The sequence below is a fragment of the Lacerta agilis genome, chromosome Z (assembly GCF_009819535.1).
Source record: "Lacerta agilis isolate rLacAgi1 chromosome Z, rLacAgi1.pri, whole genome shotgun sequence".
NCBI lineage: Eukaryota > Metazoa > Chordata > Lepidosauria > Squamata > Lacertidae > Lacerta > Lacerta agilis.
The window spans coordinates 35817449-35837583 of NC_046331.1; the positions used below are offsets into that span (position 1 = coordinate 35817449).

At 43.4% G+C, this 20135-nt stretch overlaps 1 protein-coding gene across 1 annotated transcript in view; it reads right to left on the reverse strand.

Annotated features, from left to right (window-relative positions):
- KLHL4 (kelch like family member 4) overlaps window positions 1-17857 on the reverse strand; it is a 40857-nt gene extending 23000 nt beyond the window's left edge. Inside the window, exon 1 of the mRNA XM_033137797.1 lies at window positions 16972-17857. Within this exon, the coding sequence (XP_032993688.1) occupies window positions 16972-17396 (425 nt within the window). The 5' untranslated portion in view covers window positions 17397-17857. The remainder of the gene's footprint in view (window positions 1-16971) is intronic.
- Window positions 17858-20135: the final 2278 nt, after the last annotated feature.

Here is a 20135-nt window from a genome sequence, read left to right on the forward strand (position 1 = left end):
GGGCGGGGGAACCCAAAGAAACACATTTCTGAAGCTTGTGAAAATGTCTTCTGCGGGTGAAATTGATGTGTCTCCAATATAATGGGAAACTCATGTAACATTAATGGAAACTTATATGATGTTAGGTCTGGAGAATCATTTTCATTTATCACCACTGGGTTGTTTTTATGAGTTTGGGATTAAAATGAGCCATTTTCCTGCTCCCAGCTCTCTTGTTGAGTATTTATGTGGTTGAGAAAACAGGGAACTTGTTTGTATTTATGAGGCAGTAAGACTATCAGGAGACTTACAGAACAAGCAGCATTACAGCTTTTTAGCTACCATGAAGACCCAGTGATTAGACACCCACCTCTTTGCCATCACACACTCAAAATGGAAGATACATTAAGACCTATATCTGCTAAAGCTAGAGGTGGAGGGCAAATTCCATCTAGAGCACATTTAATGGCAGACATACCTAACATGCAGTTTCTGAAACAACATACAAACTGAAACACAGCTATACTTTGAAATTTGTGCTCCTTTGAATTCTCCAGTGCTGTTCTCCAGTCAAGAAATGTGTACAGAAATGCATGCACTAGGGTACAACATGCATTATAAAATGCACATGTTAATGAAAATAGTATACAAAGTGCTCTGTTTTAGGGGGAATCACTTTCAAAGATGTCTCTATTAGGCTAGCCAATGGTCTGACTTGGTTTAAGGCAGCTTCCGATCCACTTGAACTGTCTCAAAAGCTCACTGCTGAAGACTGCTGTGCTGCTTTTGTTGGTTTATGTTTCTATTATTTATTTATCTAGCTATTTATTTTTCATTTGAGAATTTCCACCTCCACTATTCATCCCTAGACAGTGTGCAACATATTAAAATAAATGCAGCAAGTGACAGTAACGTATCAAGTAGCATAAAATATTGGTAATAGCAGCAGCAGGCAGACTTTATGAAAGCACCTTAAAAGACCCAGCACTTAAAAGATAACATGATAAATTTCAGATTAGGTTCCCCCCCACACACAAAAAAAAGAGTTCCACAGGTGCAGTGCTACGGCCAAAAACAGCCTCCTGCCTGGTCTCCGCTTGTCTCAACTCTAACAATGCAAACACCTGAAGAAGAATACCAACAGATGACCACGGTATACAGGTGAGCTGATACAGGAGCAGGCATGTCTTTAAGCATGTGAGTTCCCACTGTGAGCGGCTTGGCAGGCAAACACCTGCAGTGTGATCTGGGCTTGGCAATTGTTGTCAATCAATGGTAAAACTTCAACGCTGGCTAGATATATTCCCAATGGGAAGTCCAAGTAAAATTTCTAGCAGCTGCATTCTAGTTTCTGCACCAACTTCAAGGGCAGCTCTATGTAAAATATATTGCAGTAGCCCAACTGGAGTTTATCAGTATGGGAAGAGTCATTCATGTACAAATACACAGACTGAGCAGAGGAGAAAGAACATTCGCATAAGCAGCATTTGTCCAAAGCAAAGACAGACCCCCTAAAAACCATCATCGCTCTCTTGAAGATCTATACCTATGCTGCTTCTTTCCAGCTAGTGACTTATGATTACCTTTCCCAACTCAATAAAACATATCACTACTTTCTCCCAATTTTCAATTCCATGCCAGGGCATTAGCTCTCTCATTCAAGGAGTCAGAGTGGTGTCATAGCTGTGTCCTATAGCTCAAGCCCACAGATTATTGAGTGTGTGATTTACTGATATTCTTTTCTGCTCTCATTTCCCCCAAGTGCTTCCTTCTAAAGAAAGATTACTGGAGATTGGATATGTTGTTGTTTTTTCTAATACCCGATCATGAGGAAATTACATACAAACATACATACATCATCATTTTATCCACAAATAAAACCATGCTCAAGGCAGCTTACAACATGGAAAAAAACTACAGAATTATAAGTATAACATAAGTAGTCATAAACAATAAATTAAACACATTGTACAATCAATTTTGACATAAATCATAATACAATTTAAAATTAAAGCTACAAAAAAAATCAGTAGCAGCAACAATAACCCCCAACAAAAACCTCTAAACAATCCCCCAGCCCAAAAGTCTGTTCATCCCCTGTAGTCGGAGTCAGTCAGAGCCCAGGTGGAAAAGGCCTGTAAGGCAGGGAGCAAGTCACTCACAGCCAAGGTTGTCTCTGGCCTCATCAGTAGCCTCAGCTTCTGAAGATGGAGTCAGTCAGGGCCCTTCCCTATCAGACCAGGTAGGAAAAGGTCTTTCAGGTCTCATATCCAAGCAGAGGAACACCTAGGGGTTGGCAAAACTGGCCCCACAAGGGGCACAGGCCCAGGGTGAGCACAAAAATCACCTATCTGACAATGGCATTTATGTGTATGGTGACACACCTCCACTGTTGTGGTGATATCAAACACAAAGGAAGCTTCCCTTCCTTCTCACAACGCAGCACAAAGGCACATGAATTTTTCCACACTTCCTCCTCACCTTTCCCATACATACTCAGGATTTCTTCAAGTACTTGGACCACGTAGAATGTAATGATTTCTAATGTGGTTATTGTGGTAAAGTTATGTTTTGGGGGGAGGGGAGTGATATGGCCCCTTGTCAAGAGTTCAAGGGACCCTAGGTATGCACCTGCAGCCATGATGGTATGTGGTCTCTTCAGCTCCCTCAACTTTTGTAGCTGGAGTCAGTCAGGGCCCTGCCCTCCCAGGCTAGGAGGGAAAAAGCCTGCAAAGCAGGGAGCAGGTCTTCCAAGACTCACAGCAAAGATGATGATAGTATAGGTTGAGCAGGCAGGAAGCGTGCACACTCTTGAAACATCCTCCCAGGCTATAAGACCAGTGCCTGGAAACAATGACAGAGAGAGGCATTATCCTTGCCTTCATGCCCTGTGTTGACAGGCTTGGATGATCAGGCAGACAGAGGCCCTGAGAAGAAGCTGAAAGGGAAATGAGCTTAGCAAGTGTGAGGTAAACTTCCAGAGGCTTTAGGTTACTGCTTTGTTTCACACCAAGAGTGTCTCTGTCTAATAAAACACAATACTCCCTGGTTTAAACTTTATGCATTTTCCCCATAATCTTATTAATATAGTTCCATATTCATACTCTTATGAAGCATTAGAAACCATTTGGCAACTGTGACCTTATAAATAATACTCTCATTATGCACCCAAACATCCCAGAAGATGCGCCTTCACGTACGTGGTAATAAAGCGTGAGCCTTGCTCTGCAATACTAATAATCTTTTCAGCTTGTCAGGTAAATAGCCAATTATGGCTTGATTAGTTGTCCAAGTCCAAAGGCTACAAAATGCAGAAGAATTATGGTAACTGGGGAGCCACTACACAAATCCTTTAGAGAGGAGCTGGCGCCGATGGGCCTAATTTATTTGTGGTAGTTGTGTACAGTGAGTCTAATTATGCTAGATTCGGTAATTGCTCACTCTGCCGCTCTATAATAATTGCTTTTCCAATTAATCTTATTTATTTTGAAATTGCTTATACATTTTCATATTTGACTTAGGTATCAGTGACTGCAGTAAAATGGCTTCCCAAATAGATGATACGATGAGGACTAGAACAGTGACAAGTTTGCATTAGGAAATGATTTTTTTCTTCAAATTGGTTTCTTGCATTTTTCATTTCCTGCTCAGAAAGCTCAGAAAAATCCTTTCCCACAAGAAGGGCTTGAATGCAATTGCCCTCTGTCAAAGTTTGTTCCCTCAGTAACTGGTGTATATGAATCTGCCCAATTCCCTTCTAAAGTTATCTAAGTTTGCGATCATCGCCATATCTTACGGCAAGGAGTTCCACACATTAATTATGCATGGTACCTTGACTTCCAATCAATTTTAGCTCACAGTCATACTGGTGAGAATGTGCCTCCACGAAATGATCAGCTAAAGCTTTAGTTGATTAATCTATGGAGCACACTTTTACCCTAATATACACTTTTTGTGTGCCCAATTTTCGGCTGTGAAAATGCACCACAAAATTCAGAGATGCGTGAATTCCAAAAGGTAGCTTCCATTAAAATGTGAACTGAATGAACATCTCTACCTTCTTCCCCCTTCCAAGTAACTGAGTACCTGAGAGGCAGAGAATGTTAAATTAATGGGTGCTGGGAGCGTGTGTGGCATGACGCTCCCCTCTAAAGTGATGTACAGTTTTGCATAAGCTGTCAGAAAGACCCACCATAATTAGAAACATGCGTTTCCGTAGAAACAGCATCTTTGGGGAAGTGAGCTGCTGTCCTGATGATACCTTTCACACTGTTGTTCTGATGACGCAGAAGATTATACTTGGTGTCAAAAGACGGAAAAGCAAGAGGGGGTTAGAGGAGAGGATTGTCAACTGGAACGGGGGAGAGGGTGGGGTGGAAAGAGAGAAATCTACCAAAAGCTATTCAGGAAAGATGGCAGGGGAAATATCTTTATCATAGCATGGAGCAAATCCCCAGCTAGACAAGGGCAGAAATGAAGGAAAAATACTGTCCCTTCTTGACTTTTACTATACATGTGCCATACATGAGACCTGAAAAGGGTTTCTGGGGTTAAGCAGCGAAGGAACTCCAGCTCTAGGTTAAGTTCCCCTTTCAACAAACTTCCTAAACTGACATCTTGATCCCAGTTGATATCTCTGCTGTACTGTTTTGAACTGATTGCATGCATGCATGCATGTGTTGTTGTTCTGAACTGTTTTAAACTATAAACTGTGTTTTTAATCGTGTTTTTTTTTTATAAATGCAATTGTTTTAAGTGTTTCGATGTAAACTGTTTTATACATATATTTTATTATTTGGTGAATCACTTCAGGATGCCTCATGGGAACCAATTTATAAATGGTGTAGAGGAGGGGAGGGGAGGGAAGGAGGAGGAGAAGAAGAAGAATTAAAAATGTAAAATTCTGTGGTTCTGGGGAATAACACAGTAGGGCTGCTCTGAAAACTTATTGCAAAGGTGCTGCTTCTAGCCATATGGAAAACCTCAGAATTGTTATTTTCCCACAGTTGGGATTTCATGCATTTTAGCACTTTGCACATCAGCTTGCAGTAAGCGTGTAGGGCCCAGTTCTGAAAGATGTGGTGAGGCTTCTGCCCTTATTAAAATTAATAGGTGTTGACAGCTCTTAGAGCTGAAGGGTGCAGAGGAACAGGGGGAGGAGCACCCAAATGCTAATCTAAGATGTCAGGAATCCATACTGAGCATGATTTAATTCTGGAGCTAAAGGAACAGGAGGCGGACGCACATTTGAGACTAAAGGGGGGGGGCACTGACTACTCTGTGCCAATGTGGAGTTCAGGATCAGCCACAAAGCTCACCAGCCAGCTTTGCACAAATTCCTTTCCTCTCCCTCAAACATGCTGTTCTGGTAAATTGGATGACAATTGGAGGGGATTATGCTCTTATCTGCAGTGTTTTTTTTCTTGTAGGTCATCCTGACTCACAACTCACAGCTGTGTTGCACGGATCTAAGCCAGGCATTCCCAAACTCGGCCCTCCAGCTGTTTTGGGACTACAACTCCCATCATCCCTAGCTAACAGGACTAGTGGTCAGGGATGATGGGAGTTGTAATCCCAAAACAGCTGAAGGGCCGAGTTTGGGGGTGCCTGAGCTGAGCTGAGCCAAGCATAATGTGGTGTGACCAGCATTTTGCTTTGAAACTTCCAGAGGAGTAGATCAATATTCATGGAGAATGAGGGCAAACAGATACTGTAGTGAAGGAGGTGGGGGAGGGGCGCTTTTGCCTTCCAGATGTTGTCCCATCATCCCTGGCTTTTGGCCATGCTGGTTTAAGATGAGGGGAGCTGGAATTCATTGGCATCTGAAAGACCCACAGACTCCCTGCTCCTGCCACAAATGAAGATAGATGCAGTTTAGGCAGCTGCTGTCCAGCCATTCCTTTGTAAAACAGTTGGATGGCTAGGAGGTCCAAGAGGTCCAGCTGATGGGAATTAATTCTTAGGAGATGGTCCCCTGAGAGCTGGAGATCTCTCTTGGTCTCTGAATGAGATATACTTCAGCACTTTGGCATGGTTGCACCCGTCAAACTTAGGGAAAGGTGGGAGAGAGTGGGAGAGAGAGAAACAGCTGGCAGTTTTGAAAGAGAGAGCAAAGGGTTACTCACTCGAAGCTGAGGTGGAGTTCTAGGAATGCTGCTTACATTCCCCTCTCTATTATGTGTACATGAGAAAGAGCGGGAGATAATGAAGTTGGGGCATCTAGTTGCTCTGCCTGTGTATCAGAGGGAGGGTCTCTGGCAGAAGAAATCACCCGAACCAGAACCCTGAGAGTCTCACACTGTCCAGGATGGAAGATTGGGGATCTAGGGTTGGAGGGGAAATAAGTATGCCAGCTCCTGGGCTGGTGCAGTCAACCCCTGGTCCTGCATTTCCCCACTTCTGCTATAGAAGGAGCGCATTACACAAAGGATGTGCTGCCGCAGAGAGGTCTGTGCACTGCATCACCAACCACAACCCTCCACTCACAGGAGAATGTGAAGAACAGACTTCTTGGCTGGCTGTCAGATGCTTGGGAACCCCACACAAGAGATTTTGGCAGGTGCCATGTGATAGACAGGTGGGTTGTCCTGGTGAAGTTTTCGGGGGAGGGGAATGTACCTACCATACACATTTTTGCAGAACAACTTTCCCTAATGTAGTGCCTTTTTGTGTCTTATTGTGTGATATTTTAACAACAATATGCACTTTTATGCACAATTTTTCAGAATGTATGCATTTTTGCATTCTATCTATCTATCATCTGTCTGTCTATCTATCTATCATCTATGTATCTATCATCTATCTATCTATCTATCTCGATCTATCATTTTGTATAAAGCCCTATACCCACAGGTCTCAGTTGGCTGGACTATTGCATTGCAAAATTCTGAGAATTTTGAAGGCTTTATTTCTCATATAGTTGTGAAATGTGCAAATTATGTGGGTTCACCTTTAAATGGGAACTGAACCAAATTGCATTCCAATCCCTGGTAAGGACCAAAGCTGATGGGTAAAGTGGTCAACACAGCATGGACAATTGTCTAAAGCATGAAGCGCACAGCGCTAATGGCCTGTGCCTAACTCCTCATAAATAGTTTGGAAGTCAATGATTCAGCCGTAAAATAACCTTTAATTGTCCATTAGGTCTAACTAAAGTGCTTTTAGACTGCATTTCTATAAAACGAGCAATCGTTTTTTATGTCCTCCTAAGAATGCGCACACTGTGATGCAATTTCCTGTTGATTTCATAGCTGTATCACCCCAACTTCTCCGTGGAAAATAATCGAAACGCTGCTTTAATATGCTTGAAGTATCATCTTATTTCATTGCTATTTCATACACTGTCCGCAGGCCCTTTTTTGAGATGCCATTTCTCACAAGAGTAATCAATGGCTATGTCGAAAGATTTATGAACTATAATTAGAAAGAGTAAAATGTACCATTCCATTATCTTTGTTTCCCATGATAAAGAGGGCGATGTTGCTAAAGTAATGCAGCCTTCCCCAACCTCGTGCCCCCCCCCCAGATGTTTTGTTCCCACCAGCCCCATGGGACTACAATTTTGGACTCCCATTGAGCCTGATGGGAGCTGTGGTCCAAAAACCACTGAAGCACATAGGTTGGGGAAGGGTGCTGTGAGCACACTGCCAGGATCACGGGCAGCTGCCCAGAGTCCATGCCCATTGTTGTGCCATTCTTCCAAGCTATTTGGATCGAGCCACAAACATAAAAAGTTGTGTGATTTGCCCCTAGTGTGTGCCTGGCTTCAAGAACAGGATAGAAAGCCTGTTGTGGAAGTGTAAATGACTTCTCTTATTGCCTCTACGTTTTATAGAATTGTGTATAACCTTTACTTAAAGGGCACTTCCATGCTGCTAGTTGGTGCTTGCTGCTCCCTTAGGTAACAGCTACAGCCAATTTTTGCTGCCTATAATGAGAAACTATAATATATAATTTAAGTTATTTTCCAAACGATGCCCCTACTGAGTGTAATACAATTAAATGGGAAACCTGACTTGCAGTGCAGAGGCTTTACACCAGAAAAGTCTAACATTAGGCACAGGAGAACTAAAAGAAAAAGGTAATAATGAACTGGCAAAATCATTGTATATTCACAAAAGAATATTTTTCTTCCTTGGCCCAGTAGAATTAAAAAGGTCCCTCCACTGGGTGATATTGCCCAGCCATACAACAGTGTTAGGTTTACCAAATGTAATGTTTATCATAAACAAAACATTATGTTGCCTGTGGTCTCTACCTACACAGCCATAGGCTATTTCAGAGAAAATGAAACTGCAGAATGTTAGCAAAGTGTGCAACTTCTGGGAGAGAAGTGAAGCATCTCTTTGCCTAGGGAAAAGAATCAAAGAGCACATTGGGGAAATGAAGGAAGTGAGGTCATAAGAGCTTAAAAACTGGGGACTGTGAATGCAAGAAAGAGGCAGAGATGATGGGAAAACAAATTGAACTATTCACATGTAGGGATGCAGGAGAAATTTGATTATGTTTGCATTTAAAGGTGAACCCACAAAATTTGCACTCTCCAAAACAATGCACAAAAAAACACAGCCATCCTTTGAAATTCACACATCACCAAATTTTACAGTGCAGTTCTGCAGCCAATTAATTTGCATAGGGATGCATATATTCTGGTAAAGTGTGCATAGAAACACATATGTTTGTGAAAATACTGTGCAAATTTGCATTGTGTTAGGGGGAAATGCCTTGCAAAACGTGTATATCAGTAAAAATTGGCACTAAAATGCTGATGACTTATCAAGAGTGGTGCTCTGCTAACATTATTACCCTGGAAGAACAACTGCTGTTGCCTGGCTGTCTATCTGATACCTTCCCTATCTGACATACAAATATTTATCCTTCATCTCTCTCCTTCTCACCTATTTCTCTCCTCTGTTTTGTTCCTTATATTCACATTTATCAAAACAAAAAAATCAGATTTGTTGGTAATTAAACAAGTCCAAGACAGTGGTAAGAAGGAGAAAATTCAACTATTAGAAGCCTCTTTTCTTTTCCCCTGTGAATTTTGTATCACCAAAAAAAAAGAGAGAAGAGAGATATCTATTTTTTCAAGCTTCTCAGTCTGATGGTAAATCTCCAGATACAGTTGGACTTCAGCTCCCACTGAACTTGGCCAGTGGTCAGGGATTATGGGAGTTCCTCCCCGTTCCTTCAGTTCTCTATTCTACCTTCAGTTATCATTATTCTCCTTTTTATTGATATAGCTCTGGATAAAAACATTAATAAACTACGGATTTGGTGATAAAGGTAAAGGTACCCCTAACCGTTAAGTCCAGTTGTGGACGATTCTGGAGTTGCACGCTCATCTTGCTCTATGGGCCGAAGGAGCCAGCGTTTGTCCACAGACAGTTTTTCCAGGTCATGTGGCCAGCATGACTAAGCCGCTTCTGGCAAACCAGAGCAGCGCATGGAAACACTGCTTAGCTTCCCACCGGAGTGGTTCCTATTTATGTACTTGCACTTTGATGTGCTTTCGAACTGCTAGGTGGGCAGGAGCAGGGATCAAGCAACGGGAGCTCACCCCGTCGTGGGGATTCTAACCGCCGACCTCCCAATCGGCAAGCCCTAGGCTTAGTGGTTTGGAACACAGCGCCACCCCAGTCCCATGCCAGTTATCATTATTCTCCTTTTTATTGATAGAGCTCTGGATAAAAACATTAATAAACTACAGATTTGGTGATGGTGGTGGTGAAAAAAGCTAAGGCTGCCAAAGCTCCCGAACCACCTTTTCTGAAGGCAAGCTGTGTGCATCTCACCTTGTCAGTCTTGCACCCAAAGTCTGCCGACTCGGAGGCAGCTTAATGATTTTCTGTATAGCTGACCCTGACCTTATTTAGGCGACGCTGATTGGAAGTCATTGTGTGAGCCTGGAATAAGCTTACACTGCTAGTTAGTGGTCCAGTTCAATGTCATCTGCATAGAAAGTGCAGATGTGACTTGAAATTTAAATGGGCAACTCTGCAGGCAGCAAAATCCTGGAGGGCTCACAACGGCCTGAAAGGAATAGGGATTCTTCCAGACCACCCTGAAAACAAGAATCAGCCAGTGTCGTTCATACCCACTGCTTGGAGCCACTTCTCACTGACAAGATTCTGCACTGCCATGCAAAGTTCATAAATGTGGGAGTTGTGCAGGTGGGGCTTATTGTGTGGTTCCTCTCTATCAGGGTCACGGCCCTCCAGTTCTACGGAAACAGCTTCAATGCCTGTAGCAAATAAATGCTCGTGGAGGCAAAAGCTGTACTCCCAAGTCTGGGTCATAAGCTTAAATGCCAGAATATTTCTCCCTGTGCTCAGGGTATATTTCCTGAATTAAAGTGTCAGCTCAGAATAACAGCAAAGGCGATAGAGAGGCAACTTTCTAAATCTGGATTGTAAGCTCCTCGATGCAGCCATTTATTTCCCTTAAAGCAGAGATGAGGGACCTGGGATGAGGGACCTTAAAGCAGAGATGAAGGACCTTAAAGCAGAGATGGCCAATGGTCTCTGGATGGTGGGATCTGTAGTCCAATGATATCTAGATTTCCCAGCCCTGTATTAAAGTGTCATCTACATTCATAACGTACTCAAAAACAACAGGAGCAGCAATAACGAAATGTTGCCATTCCTGATTCCAGTCAGTCTGTCATGTCCACTTTCTGGATCTGTCATTCCATTCCATTCCCCCTCCCCAGAGTCCCCTTTCTATTTCCCCAAGAATTAGCATTCTGTGCCCATTGAGCATGCCCAGTCCCCACTGAGCTGCTTTTCAAGGTTTTCCACCCTTAGGAGTTTCTTCCCTCCGCAAAGTCTGAGCCTCTTACAAGCCTGCTGATTCCTTCTTGCATGGGGTAAGTGTGCTATTTGCCAGAAAAGGATCTACACTTGACCATTTCAGTCTTGGAATATTTGATGAATACACTGAGCATGATGACTATTTGGGGAGGCAATGAGAAGCATTTGTTAGATGGGCACACAAATGGAGCCTAAATCCTACAAGGTATAGCCAAAATTGCTAGCCATGGGAGCCGAACAGAGCCTCCATTTACAAGAGGAGAATACCACTGAATATGATTTCCTGGGGGCCACAGCATGGAAGGCTCTCACCTTGGGGGATTGCTTGTGACCTTCCTGGAAAGGATCTGATAGCCAATGTGGGCATCAAGAGGCTGGAATTTATATACCCTTATCTGATCCAGCACAGTTTTGCCTTCTAATGAGCAGAGTTCCTCTTGTGCAACAGAGTTTCCTTAGGAACATAAGAAGGTGCTTTATGGCAAGTGAGAGCATTTGTCCATCTACCTCAATACTGTCTACACTGACTGGCCATGACTCTCCAGACAATGGCCATTCCCAGTCCTACCTGGGGATGCTGCAGATCAGACCTGTGACCTTCTGCCTGCCAAGCATACACACTGTTTGAGAAGCTTCTCCTGGTGGTGAGGGAGTTATCCAAAATTATTATAGTGGGGGGGGGGTGGCAGGTAGCAGTTGTGAGAGGGAATTTTGGACATCATACACTCCGCTTCAGTTGTTCTATGAATAGAATAGTTTTCCACTTGTATTGTGGCATCGTTGGATCCAAGCCACAGGGGAGAGAAATTTGGCCACTCAGTTTAAAAAAATATGCCTAGAATGTCTGTCAAAACACTAGACATTTTAGAGGCAAGAACACCATATTCTATGGTAATGAGAAGATAGTCATTGACAAGGACATGAAAAACGCAACGCCCAGTCAATCCTGACAGTCACGAATCCTTGATAGAAAGAGGTTGTGATTCAAACGGTTCCCGTTAGATGAGTCCACAATCCCTATATTTGTCATTTGGTGAAGTTCATGAGAGACGCTAGACATGTGTCATCACGATTTGGGGAAGCTAGGCAGCAGATGAGAAGTGCCATACCCTGACCCTTAATTGCTGGGTGCGGGAATGTTAAATACTATTATGCCTTCCACTTTCTCACCCTTCTTGGGTTGTAACGCAGACAATCACTAACTTTAACACTGCAAAACAGAATAAAACACCCAGTCGAAAAATATGCAATGTACAAACAGCTTGCATTTGCACCACATGCTTTTAAACTTCAAGCAGATGGTCACAGACAGTACTTTTTTGCATTTTGGGACATTTGATACCAGTGTTCACTCTCTTCTTCTTCTTCTTCTGCCCCCTTCTGCACCCATACATATGCCAAGTGAGGATAACACTTCATGCATCTGATAAAGCGGGGATCTGGTTGAAGAAGCATGTGTCATAATAAATGAGTTAATGTTTAAGAAGCGACACAACTAGCATGTCTAACCCTCTGGCCATTTTTAATACTGGCCCTTTAACTGTCTGTTTTCACAGCGGATAGATCTGCTAGTGGCTTAACAGTGGAGGCTGGTCCATTAGGACAAACTGCCCCACAAACCTCAGCCTGCTCTCAGCCACCACCCACCTGCCTGCCTTCTGGCTTACAACCAGTCAAAGGGATGTCACTGCTTATCCTCTGGTGCTTCCTCATTCTCAGCATTTCTCGTGTGCAACTCGGGATGGAGGAGGCCAGGGACAAAACAATAAATTAGTTTTCTCTGCCTTTCTTTGCTCTGCCTTCACCTACTGTTGTTCTCCCTGCCTACCAGCCCCATTGAGCTGCTAATGGGAACCAATTAGAACTTTCAGGTTTTAAAGCAATTGCTGGGTCATGGCCATAGCTCAGTGATCAAGCTTTTCTAACACATCGTCACAGGAGTGTGCTGGTCTGTAATCACACAGCTGAAAGATAGCTAACTCTTTATTTGCAAAAAGAAGGATCTCCACAGGCGTGACTATCAGGCTTAATGAGCAGAGCAGCTCATTCCCAGTGGTCTTCTTCCATGAGAATCAGTTGCCAGGACTGAAAGAGCCCACCCCTCAGGCTTTTTCCAAGCAATCAGAGACTGTGCCTGCATGAAGCCAACCACTCCTCTGCCCTTTTCATGCGTCTTCTGGTTCTGGGAGGAAGGGGAGCCTGTCATAGCAAGAGGGGGAGACACCTGTGGCTCTTCACCAGCTGGACTCACCTCTGCCTCTTGGCCTCCCTCTTCTCCTACTTCAGCTTCTTCCTCTGATTCTGGACTTCTCTCTGCCACAGACTCTCCCAGCTCACTCAGCCCTGTTACCTTTTCAGCTTTTGACACCTCCTCTTCCCAGTTTTCTTCCTCTGACCACTCATCATCATCCCACCACCAATCCCTGGGCTCTGAGCCTTCCTTTCCTGGAGGTTCTCCAGCTGGTTCCTCCCACCATTCTTCTGCATCCAACCAGTCCACCATGACACACATATGGGAATCTACCCAGAGCCTCTTTTTGACCACCATCACCACTACCAATGCAAGAAGAAGAAGGAGGAGGAGGAGGAGGAGGAGGAGGAGGACACACTGCTTTAGTGACAGTTTTTCTTTCCTGCCTAGTAATTGGAAACAACTTCTCATTCTGATCTCGTTGCTGAAGCCCCTAGCTGGAAAGGTTGTTGCTGTTTACTTCTCCAGTCCAGAGAAAATATGTTTTAGGGTTTCAAAACACAGATACTGCAAAACACAGTAATGCTGCCCATTCCAGGTAGGGACCATAGTTTAGTGATAAGGCAGCATCACTTTGTACACAGAGGATCCGGGGTTCACTCCCCAGGACCTCCAATTAAAATGAGCAGGAAGCAGGAAATGTGAAGGACTCCACAGACTCTGAAGGGCTTCTAAGTTGGGCTATAGCTTAGTGGAGGAGAGCACACTTTGCATGCTGAAGGTCCAAGGCCTAATTCCCAGGGACTCCAGTTGAAAGGATCCAGAAACAGTCAATGGGGAGGACCTCATTCTGAGTAGTCAAAGTAGGCAATCCAAGTTGGGTGGACAACTAGCCTGATGTGGTACAAAGCAGCTTCTTATGATTCCCCATGCCAGGTCCAGTACAACTGGAAGTACTTAGTGCCTGGAATTGCCCTCACACAGTGACTTTTCCATGTCCCTGTTCAATATTCCTGACAGCTGCTGTAGGATATATGGAGAGACTCTCAAAGAAAGGCCAGACTCCACACAATTTTGAAGGCATCCCAGCAGTGATGGCTATATTAACTTGTTGAGTTTTGCTGGGCAAAAGTGGCCTCCCAAAAATTTTCCACCCTTATTGTGGGAGGCAAGACTGGGGAGGAGGATATGCAGATTAATCTCTGGGAGGGATGTGGAATTCTCTAACAGGTTTTGTGGTAGCAAAAAGAATTCCCAGAAAATTCTCATTTGAGACATTTTGATTCAGGTTAATGCTGAATGAGACTCATTCATTCTGATGGAGGAAGGAAGCAATTGGTCAGGAGAAGAGGACCAGGAGAAGAAAGGGGTGCCCATTGCTTTATTTAATATTACTGAATTACTGAATATTAAACAATATGAAAATTGGGGGTGCTTACCAGGAGCTGAAATTCTCCATCCAATTATTGGATTAAGAAATTGAGGAGGCCATTTTGTTGAATATTCTCCAGGGGAGAATCAACATTTTCCAACAGTTCAGAAAAATAAAAATTCAAAGAAATTCAGATAAAATTGTATTTCTGAGAATTTCAGCCCAACTTTAGCCAGGTACCAGCAGAGAAAGGGATCTTTCCAGCCAATGGTTGTTGGTGCGTATCTGGGCTGCTAGCTGGAGCCAAGTAATTCTTGTTTGTCCCCATCCTCTTCTCTTCTGAGTTATAAGGAGTAGAAAGCTAGTAAGCAGTGCTACCCTTAGAAAGGCCATAAGAAGTCGTGCAAGCTAAGGACACAATGAAGTTGGTTGGGCAGTGCTGCATTTGCCCTAGTATAGAGGTTTCCACTGTTTCCACCATATTTGTTGCTCTTCATGCTCAAAGTTCCTGCTCAAGCTATGCTCTCCCATACACTTACTTGGAAGTAAGCCCCATTGGCTTCCATTGAACACTTATCAGTAAAAGTGTGTAGGATCAGACTTCACAAGGGAAATTCCATTACTGAGTATGTTGCTGTATTCTTGTTGGCATCAGTGCAAAAAGTACACTGGTGTCAGGCACTTAATGAATCCTCTATAGATTTCAATATGCCAACTTGCCTTTTGTTCAAATTGCCCAGACATAGATTTGAACAAATCTGGATTGCTACACATCACAAGCTGGAGAAATGAGAAGCAATTTTTAAAAATGCAGGTTGTCAAACAGGATTTCTTTTTCCCTGGCATGAAAAAATGCCGGAGACTAAAATGATATATATTTTTTGCAATACATGTGAAGTTTGTATTGGAGCAAATACATTTGCATCCTGACTGAACTAAATAAATATTCTCACAGCAATTGTGTGAGGTAAGTTAGGCTAAGAGAAAGTGACTGGCCCAAGGTCACCCAGTGAGCTTCAGGACTGAGAAGGGATTTGAACCCTGGTCTCTCAGCTTTCTTGTCCCAACACTCCAACCACTACAACATACTGTTTTTAAAAACAAATTATTTCTGGAATCACATTTCCATCACTCCCTTTTCTTGCTTTTGGCCCTTGTTGCTATCAGTTGCTATCAGTTACTCACAAGAAGTGACTCCCATCCTAAATCTGAACTCTAAAGCTATCCTGTTCATTTTCAGTGACATTTTACTTAGAAAGGTCACAGCCTTGTCTACACTGGCATAGAGGATCAGCCTCCATGTGTGTTTAGGACTTACAGGTCAATCCAACATATCAATCCCTGACAAGCAAGTCGTCGTCTGCCCACCTGCCCCCCCCCCCGCTCCTGCCGCCAAGCATTTAGTTTAATAGTACTCCCCAGCAAGCGTGCATGACTGCCCTAGGTTCTCTCCCTTCAGCAAGCTGCGGGTGAGATTACTGCAATTTTAAAATAAACCTTTAAGAAGCTCTTTGCCACTTTCCAGTATGGTTCAAGGTTAATTATATTCATCAATGAGGCAATAAACAGCAGCAACAAAGAGGACCGGTGGCAGTGTCTGTGTGTGTCCCAATGTTTTCCATTCATCAAAGTTTGAACTTACAGTATTGATAAAGTCATGGGAAAGGGAAGGTTTTGAGCTGGTTCATTTATCTGAAGACAAATTAACACAGAAGCTACTGGAAATTCACAGAGAAGTGTCGGGGGGCAGGGGGTGGGAGTGAAAATAAGGTGAAGCACAAAGGACGTTGTTCCTTGGTGGGGGGTTGCATCTCATAAAGAGGAAATGCCATTCACACACACAAAAACATAGCAGTATTTAGCACAGTGTGATGTGTGTGGATTTTAGAGGAAGGGGTTTCATTCACTTGGGGTTAAAAAGCACCAGCATTTTTTAAAAAAACAAAACAAAGCATGCTTCCTAAGAACTGGGCGGTATATTCATTTCCAAGACAATAGCAAGTGTAAGGTTTATTTAAAAAGAGAGAGAGTTGGGAGAGAAAGAAAGAGTAAGTAGTTTAGGCCAAATTGCCTTTCTCATTAAATGTTAGGCTCACAAACCCTTAACTGGGGGAAAAGGAAGCTGTTATATGCCAGGTCAGACCACTGGCCCATATGGCTCTGTATTGTCTACACTGGCTAGCAGCAGCTTTCCAAGATTTTAGGCAGGGGGTATTCCCAGCCCTACCTGGAGATGTTGAGAATTGAACCTGGGACCTTCTGCATGTAAAGTGTGGATGCCTTACCACTGAGTTAAGGCCCTTTCCATACCCTGCTGTAACCAAGTATAAGTACATGCAACCAAAATAAATGCACATGGATACCCTGTCTGCTTCAATTTCTCTGTCATTCCTCGCTTACACACACACACACACGCCGCCATGTCAAATTTTAGACTGTAAGTTCCTCCAGGCAGGGACTTGTTCTCTTGTGCTTTGCAATGTGCTGTGCACATTGATAGTACTTTTTATATTCAACAACAACAACAACAACGTTAGCAATAACTACAAACAATGACCATTAATAAAAGCAATAACATGCAGCTGTTTTTCCTCAGCGCTGCCCTCTAAATCACCCACCTCTCGACGGACTCATCCTTGCTCTCCTCTGTGATCATCTGCAGCTCCTGCACCTTTCTGTCCAGCTCTTCTTTGCCACCTTCCTCCTCTCTGACAGCTTTCGGCGCCTGCTCTGTGGCTTGCAGGTGCTCGATGAAGTTCTGCTGCTCAGGCCAAGTCTGGATCGGCCGGTGGGGCACTGGGGTCGGTCCAGGCACTGGCGCCAAGATGTTGTGTCGTATTGGGCTGTTGTTTTTCTTCAGCCCATTTCTGTCCCGCGAGTGGCTCTTCAGCCTGTTCTGAACTGGTGTCCCTCTATGCTCATATCCTTCCTGCTGCAGGCAACCTCCGGTGCCTGTGGAACTCTGAGAGGGGTGGCTGAACCATCTCCAGCGAAGCCTCAAGATCTGCTTCACGTCAAATTCCTTCTTCCCCGAGACTGACATCTTCACAAGTTGTGGAAGGGGAAAGAGAAAGAGAGAAGGAAAACACTGCTACAAAAATCCTGTTGTTCCAGAAAGGAAACAGACCCTGTGTTCGTCTCCTGTGTTTTTCAATTCCTCTGCTTCATCCTCTCCAAAATAAGGAATGAAAAGGAAGAAATGCTCGTGTTCCTAATACTTGTCTTTCCCTGTCTCTCACTGAGCCTTCCTCTGTATGTCACGGACAGTTCTGCTAAGATCTTCCAAACTGTATAGGTGGGAATCCATCCTGACAGAATGATGAGGTCAGATCTTAAACAAGTAAATCAGCTTAGCGCAGGCAAGCATCTGCTATTACACTACCCGGTGGCTCAGCTCACACACACTCATGCAAGCAGCACTATAGAGCTGCACTATCATCCTAAGGGATCTTAGGCTGCAACCTCAGCTGCATGTAAAAAAGAAAGCAGTTCATACTTTATTCCACACACAAACACACACACTCCCCCACACCCAAGGCAAGCCAAAATGCCTCTCCCTCACACTAGGGCTGCGATCCTATATACACTTCCCTGGAAGTTAAGCCCCACACATAGGGTCAGGATGCCTTGTTGAACAACTTTAAGCCTTCTTTCTTGTAAGCAAACACCACTCAGTGAAATCAAATCTGGTTCATTTCCAAGTCAGTCGAGGAGGTTTAGGGATGTGATACAAGATTTTATAAGGGGTATTAATGGGAGGATGTTTCTAAGTAGGTTTTTAATGCTCAGTTTTTCAATGCCATAATTCTCCAGCAGTTCAGTTTCTTCTTAAGAATATCTTTCATATATTCCTTGTTTTTGTTAAAAAAAATTGTTTTGTTTTTTTAAGTGAAATAACTAGAGGCAGATAGCCCTCAAGTATCGTACAATATTACTGTAAATGAAATGAACAGCATTTAATTTTAAATTCAATAGCATAGTCTGGCATAAATGCTCTTTCTTTCTCCCCCCCCCCCAGGGTCCCCCAGTTTGTAGGCGTAGAATTCTGTGGAATTTACCTTCCCTATAGGAAGGACTGCAGAGGAAACTTGAAACATTCAGATGAGATACCCTCCCCAAAGAAGCATATCTATGGAAAACACAACACTGTTTCCTGGCTTAGTGCCCATGTAAATATCCTCATGCCATCCGGCTCATCTATTTTCTTCTCTCTCTGACACACACACACACACACACACACACTGCATAAAGAATCAGTTGTCTATTACCAGCTGGGGTATGCTAGAGCAGGGGTCAGCAAACTTTTTCAGCAGAGGGCCGGTCCACTATCCCTCCGACTTTGTGGGGGGCCGGACTACATTTTGAAAATAATCCCCCACAAATAATCCAGAGATGCATTTTAAATAAAAGCACACATTCTACTCATGTAAAAACACCAGGCAGTCCCCACAAATAACCCAGAGATGCATTTTAAATAAAAGGACACATTCTACTCATGAAAAAACACGCTGATTCATGGACTGTCCAATGGCCGGATTTAGAAGGTGATTGGGCTGGATCTGGACCCTGGGCCCTGGTTTGCCTACCCTTGTGCTAGAGAACCAGCACATGGATTTAAAGTTCCTCTGTCATTTTATTAAAGATCCACATGCCTCCCATTTATGATGGTGGGGTGTTTGGAGGAAGAAGCTACCTATCATGGGGTATTTGGAGGGGTGCAGTATGTGCACACAGACATCTGACACACTGCGTTTCTGGAGCACCTGGGTTCAAGGATGTCAGCCTTGTTGAAACGATGACCAGAAGTGCCGTTGCTTTTCCTCATTACCATCAATGAGGAATCTCTATATTAGGAGCTGCCAACATGGTGCCCATGGGCACCAGTCTGCCCACCCATATTACCTACAAAATCCACAAATGCAGACTGTTTGTTCTGCCGGCTCAGTTGCTGTTTGCAGTGGCACACAGCCTTTCTCCCCAGTTCAACATGTCCCCTTAAGCATGCTCCTATTTCATTGAATGCCAGGACTGGACATCCACCCTCCTTTGCATTCTGAACAGAGGTGCAAAGAACTTCCCTCTGTAATCAAATAGCTGCCTTTTGTTTCTTCATTGATGGGTGCTGATGAGAGGTGATTCAGAGCTCCACAGAGATCCTCCCATGGATCTTTGGCTTTTTGCCATCATGTATTTTTTCCCCCTCCATCTTCAGTAGGGGAAAGAAAATTGGATCCAGTTTGCATTTCAAGGCTAACTTACTGAATGTGTCATTTCTGAAACAATACAAGAACCAAAACACAGCAACCCCTTAAAATTCGCATTTCTCCAAATTTTGCAATGCAGTTCTTCAGCCAAGTCATGTATATAAAAATTCATATACTAGAGGTGGTGTGGGGACCCTTTGGACCGCCTGATGTTGTTGAACTACAATTCCCATCAGTCCCGGCAAGCATGGCCAATGGCCAGGAATTATGAGAGTTGTAGTTCACCAACATAATAGATTCCCCACACCTGCATTAGGTTAAAGTGTGCATGAAAATGCATTAGTACAATAACACCCAAAACACATTATATTGGGAAAATTTGCTTACTAAACTGCTGATAATTTTTCTTGTGCGCTTAAAACAAAGTGATGCCAAAATGTGAGCTTAAGATTGTGACAATGAGAAAACAGAGAAACCAAAAACTGACATATTTGCCCATTTCTAATCTTCAGCATTTACATTTTATGCAAAATAAAACTGAAAATCAGGAAAGAATATAAAAACTCTTAAGACTGTTT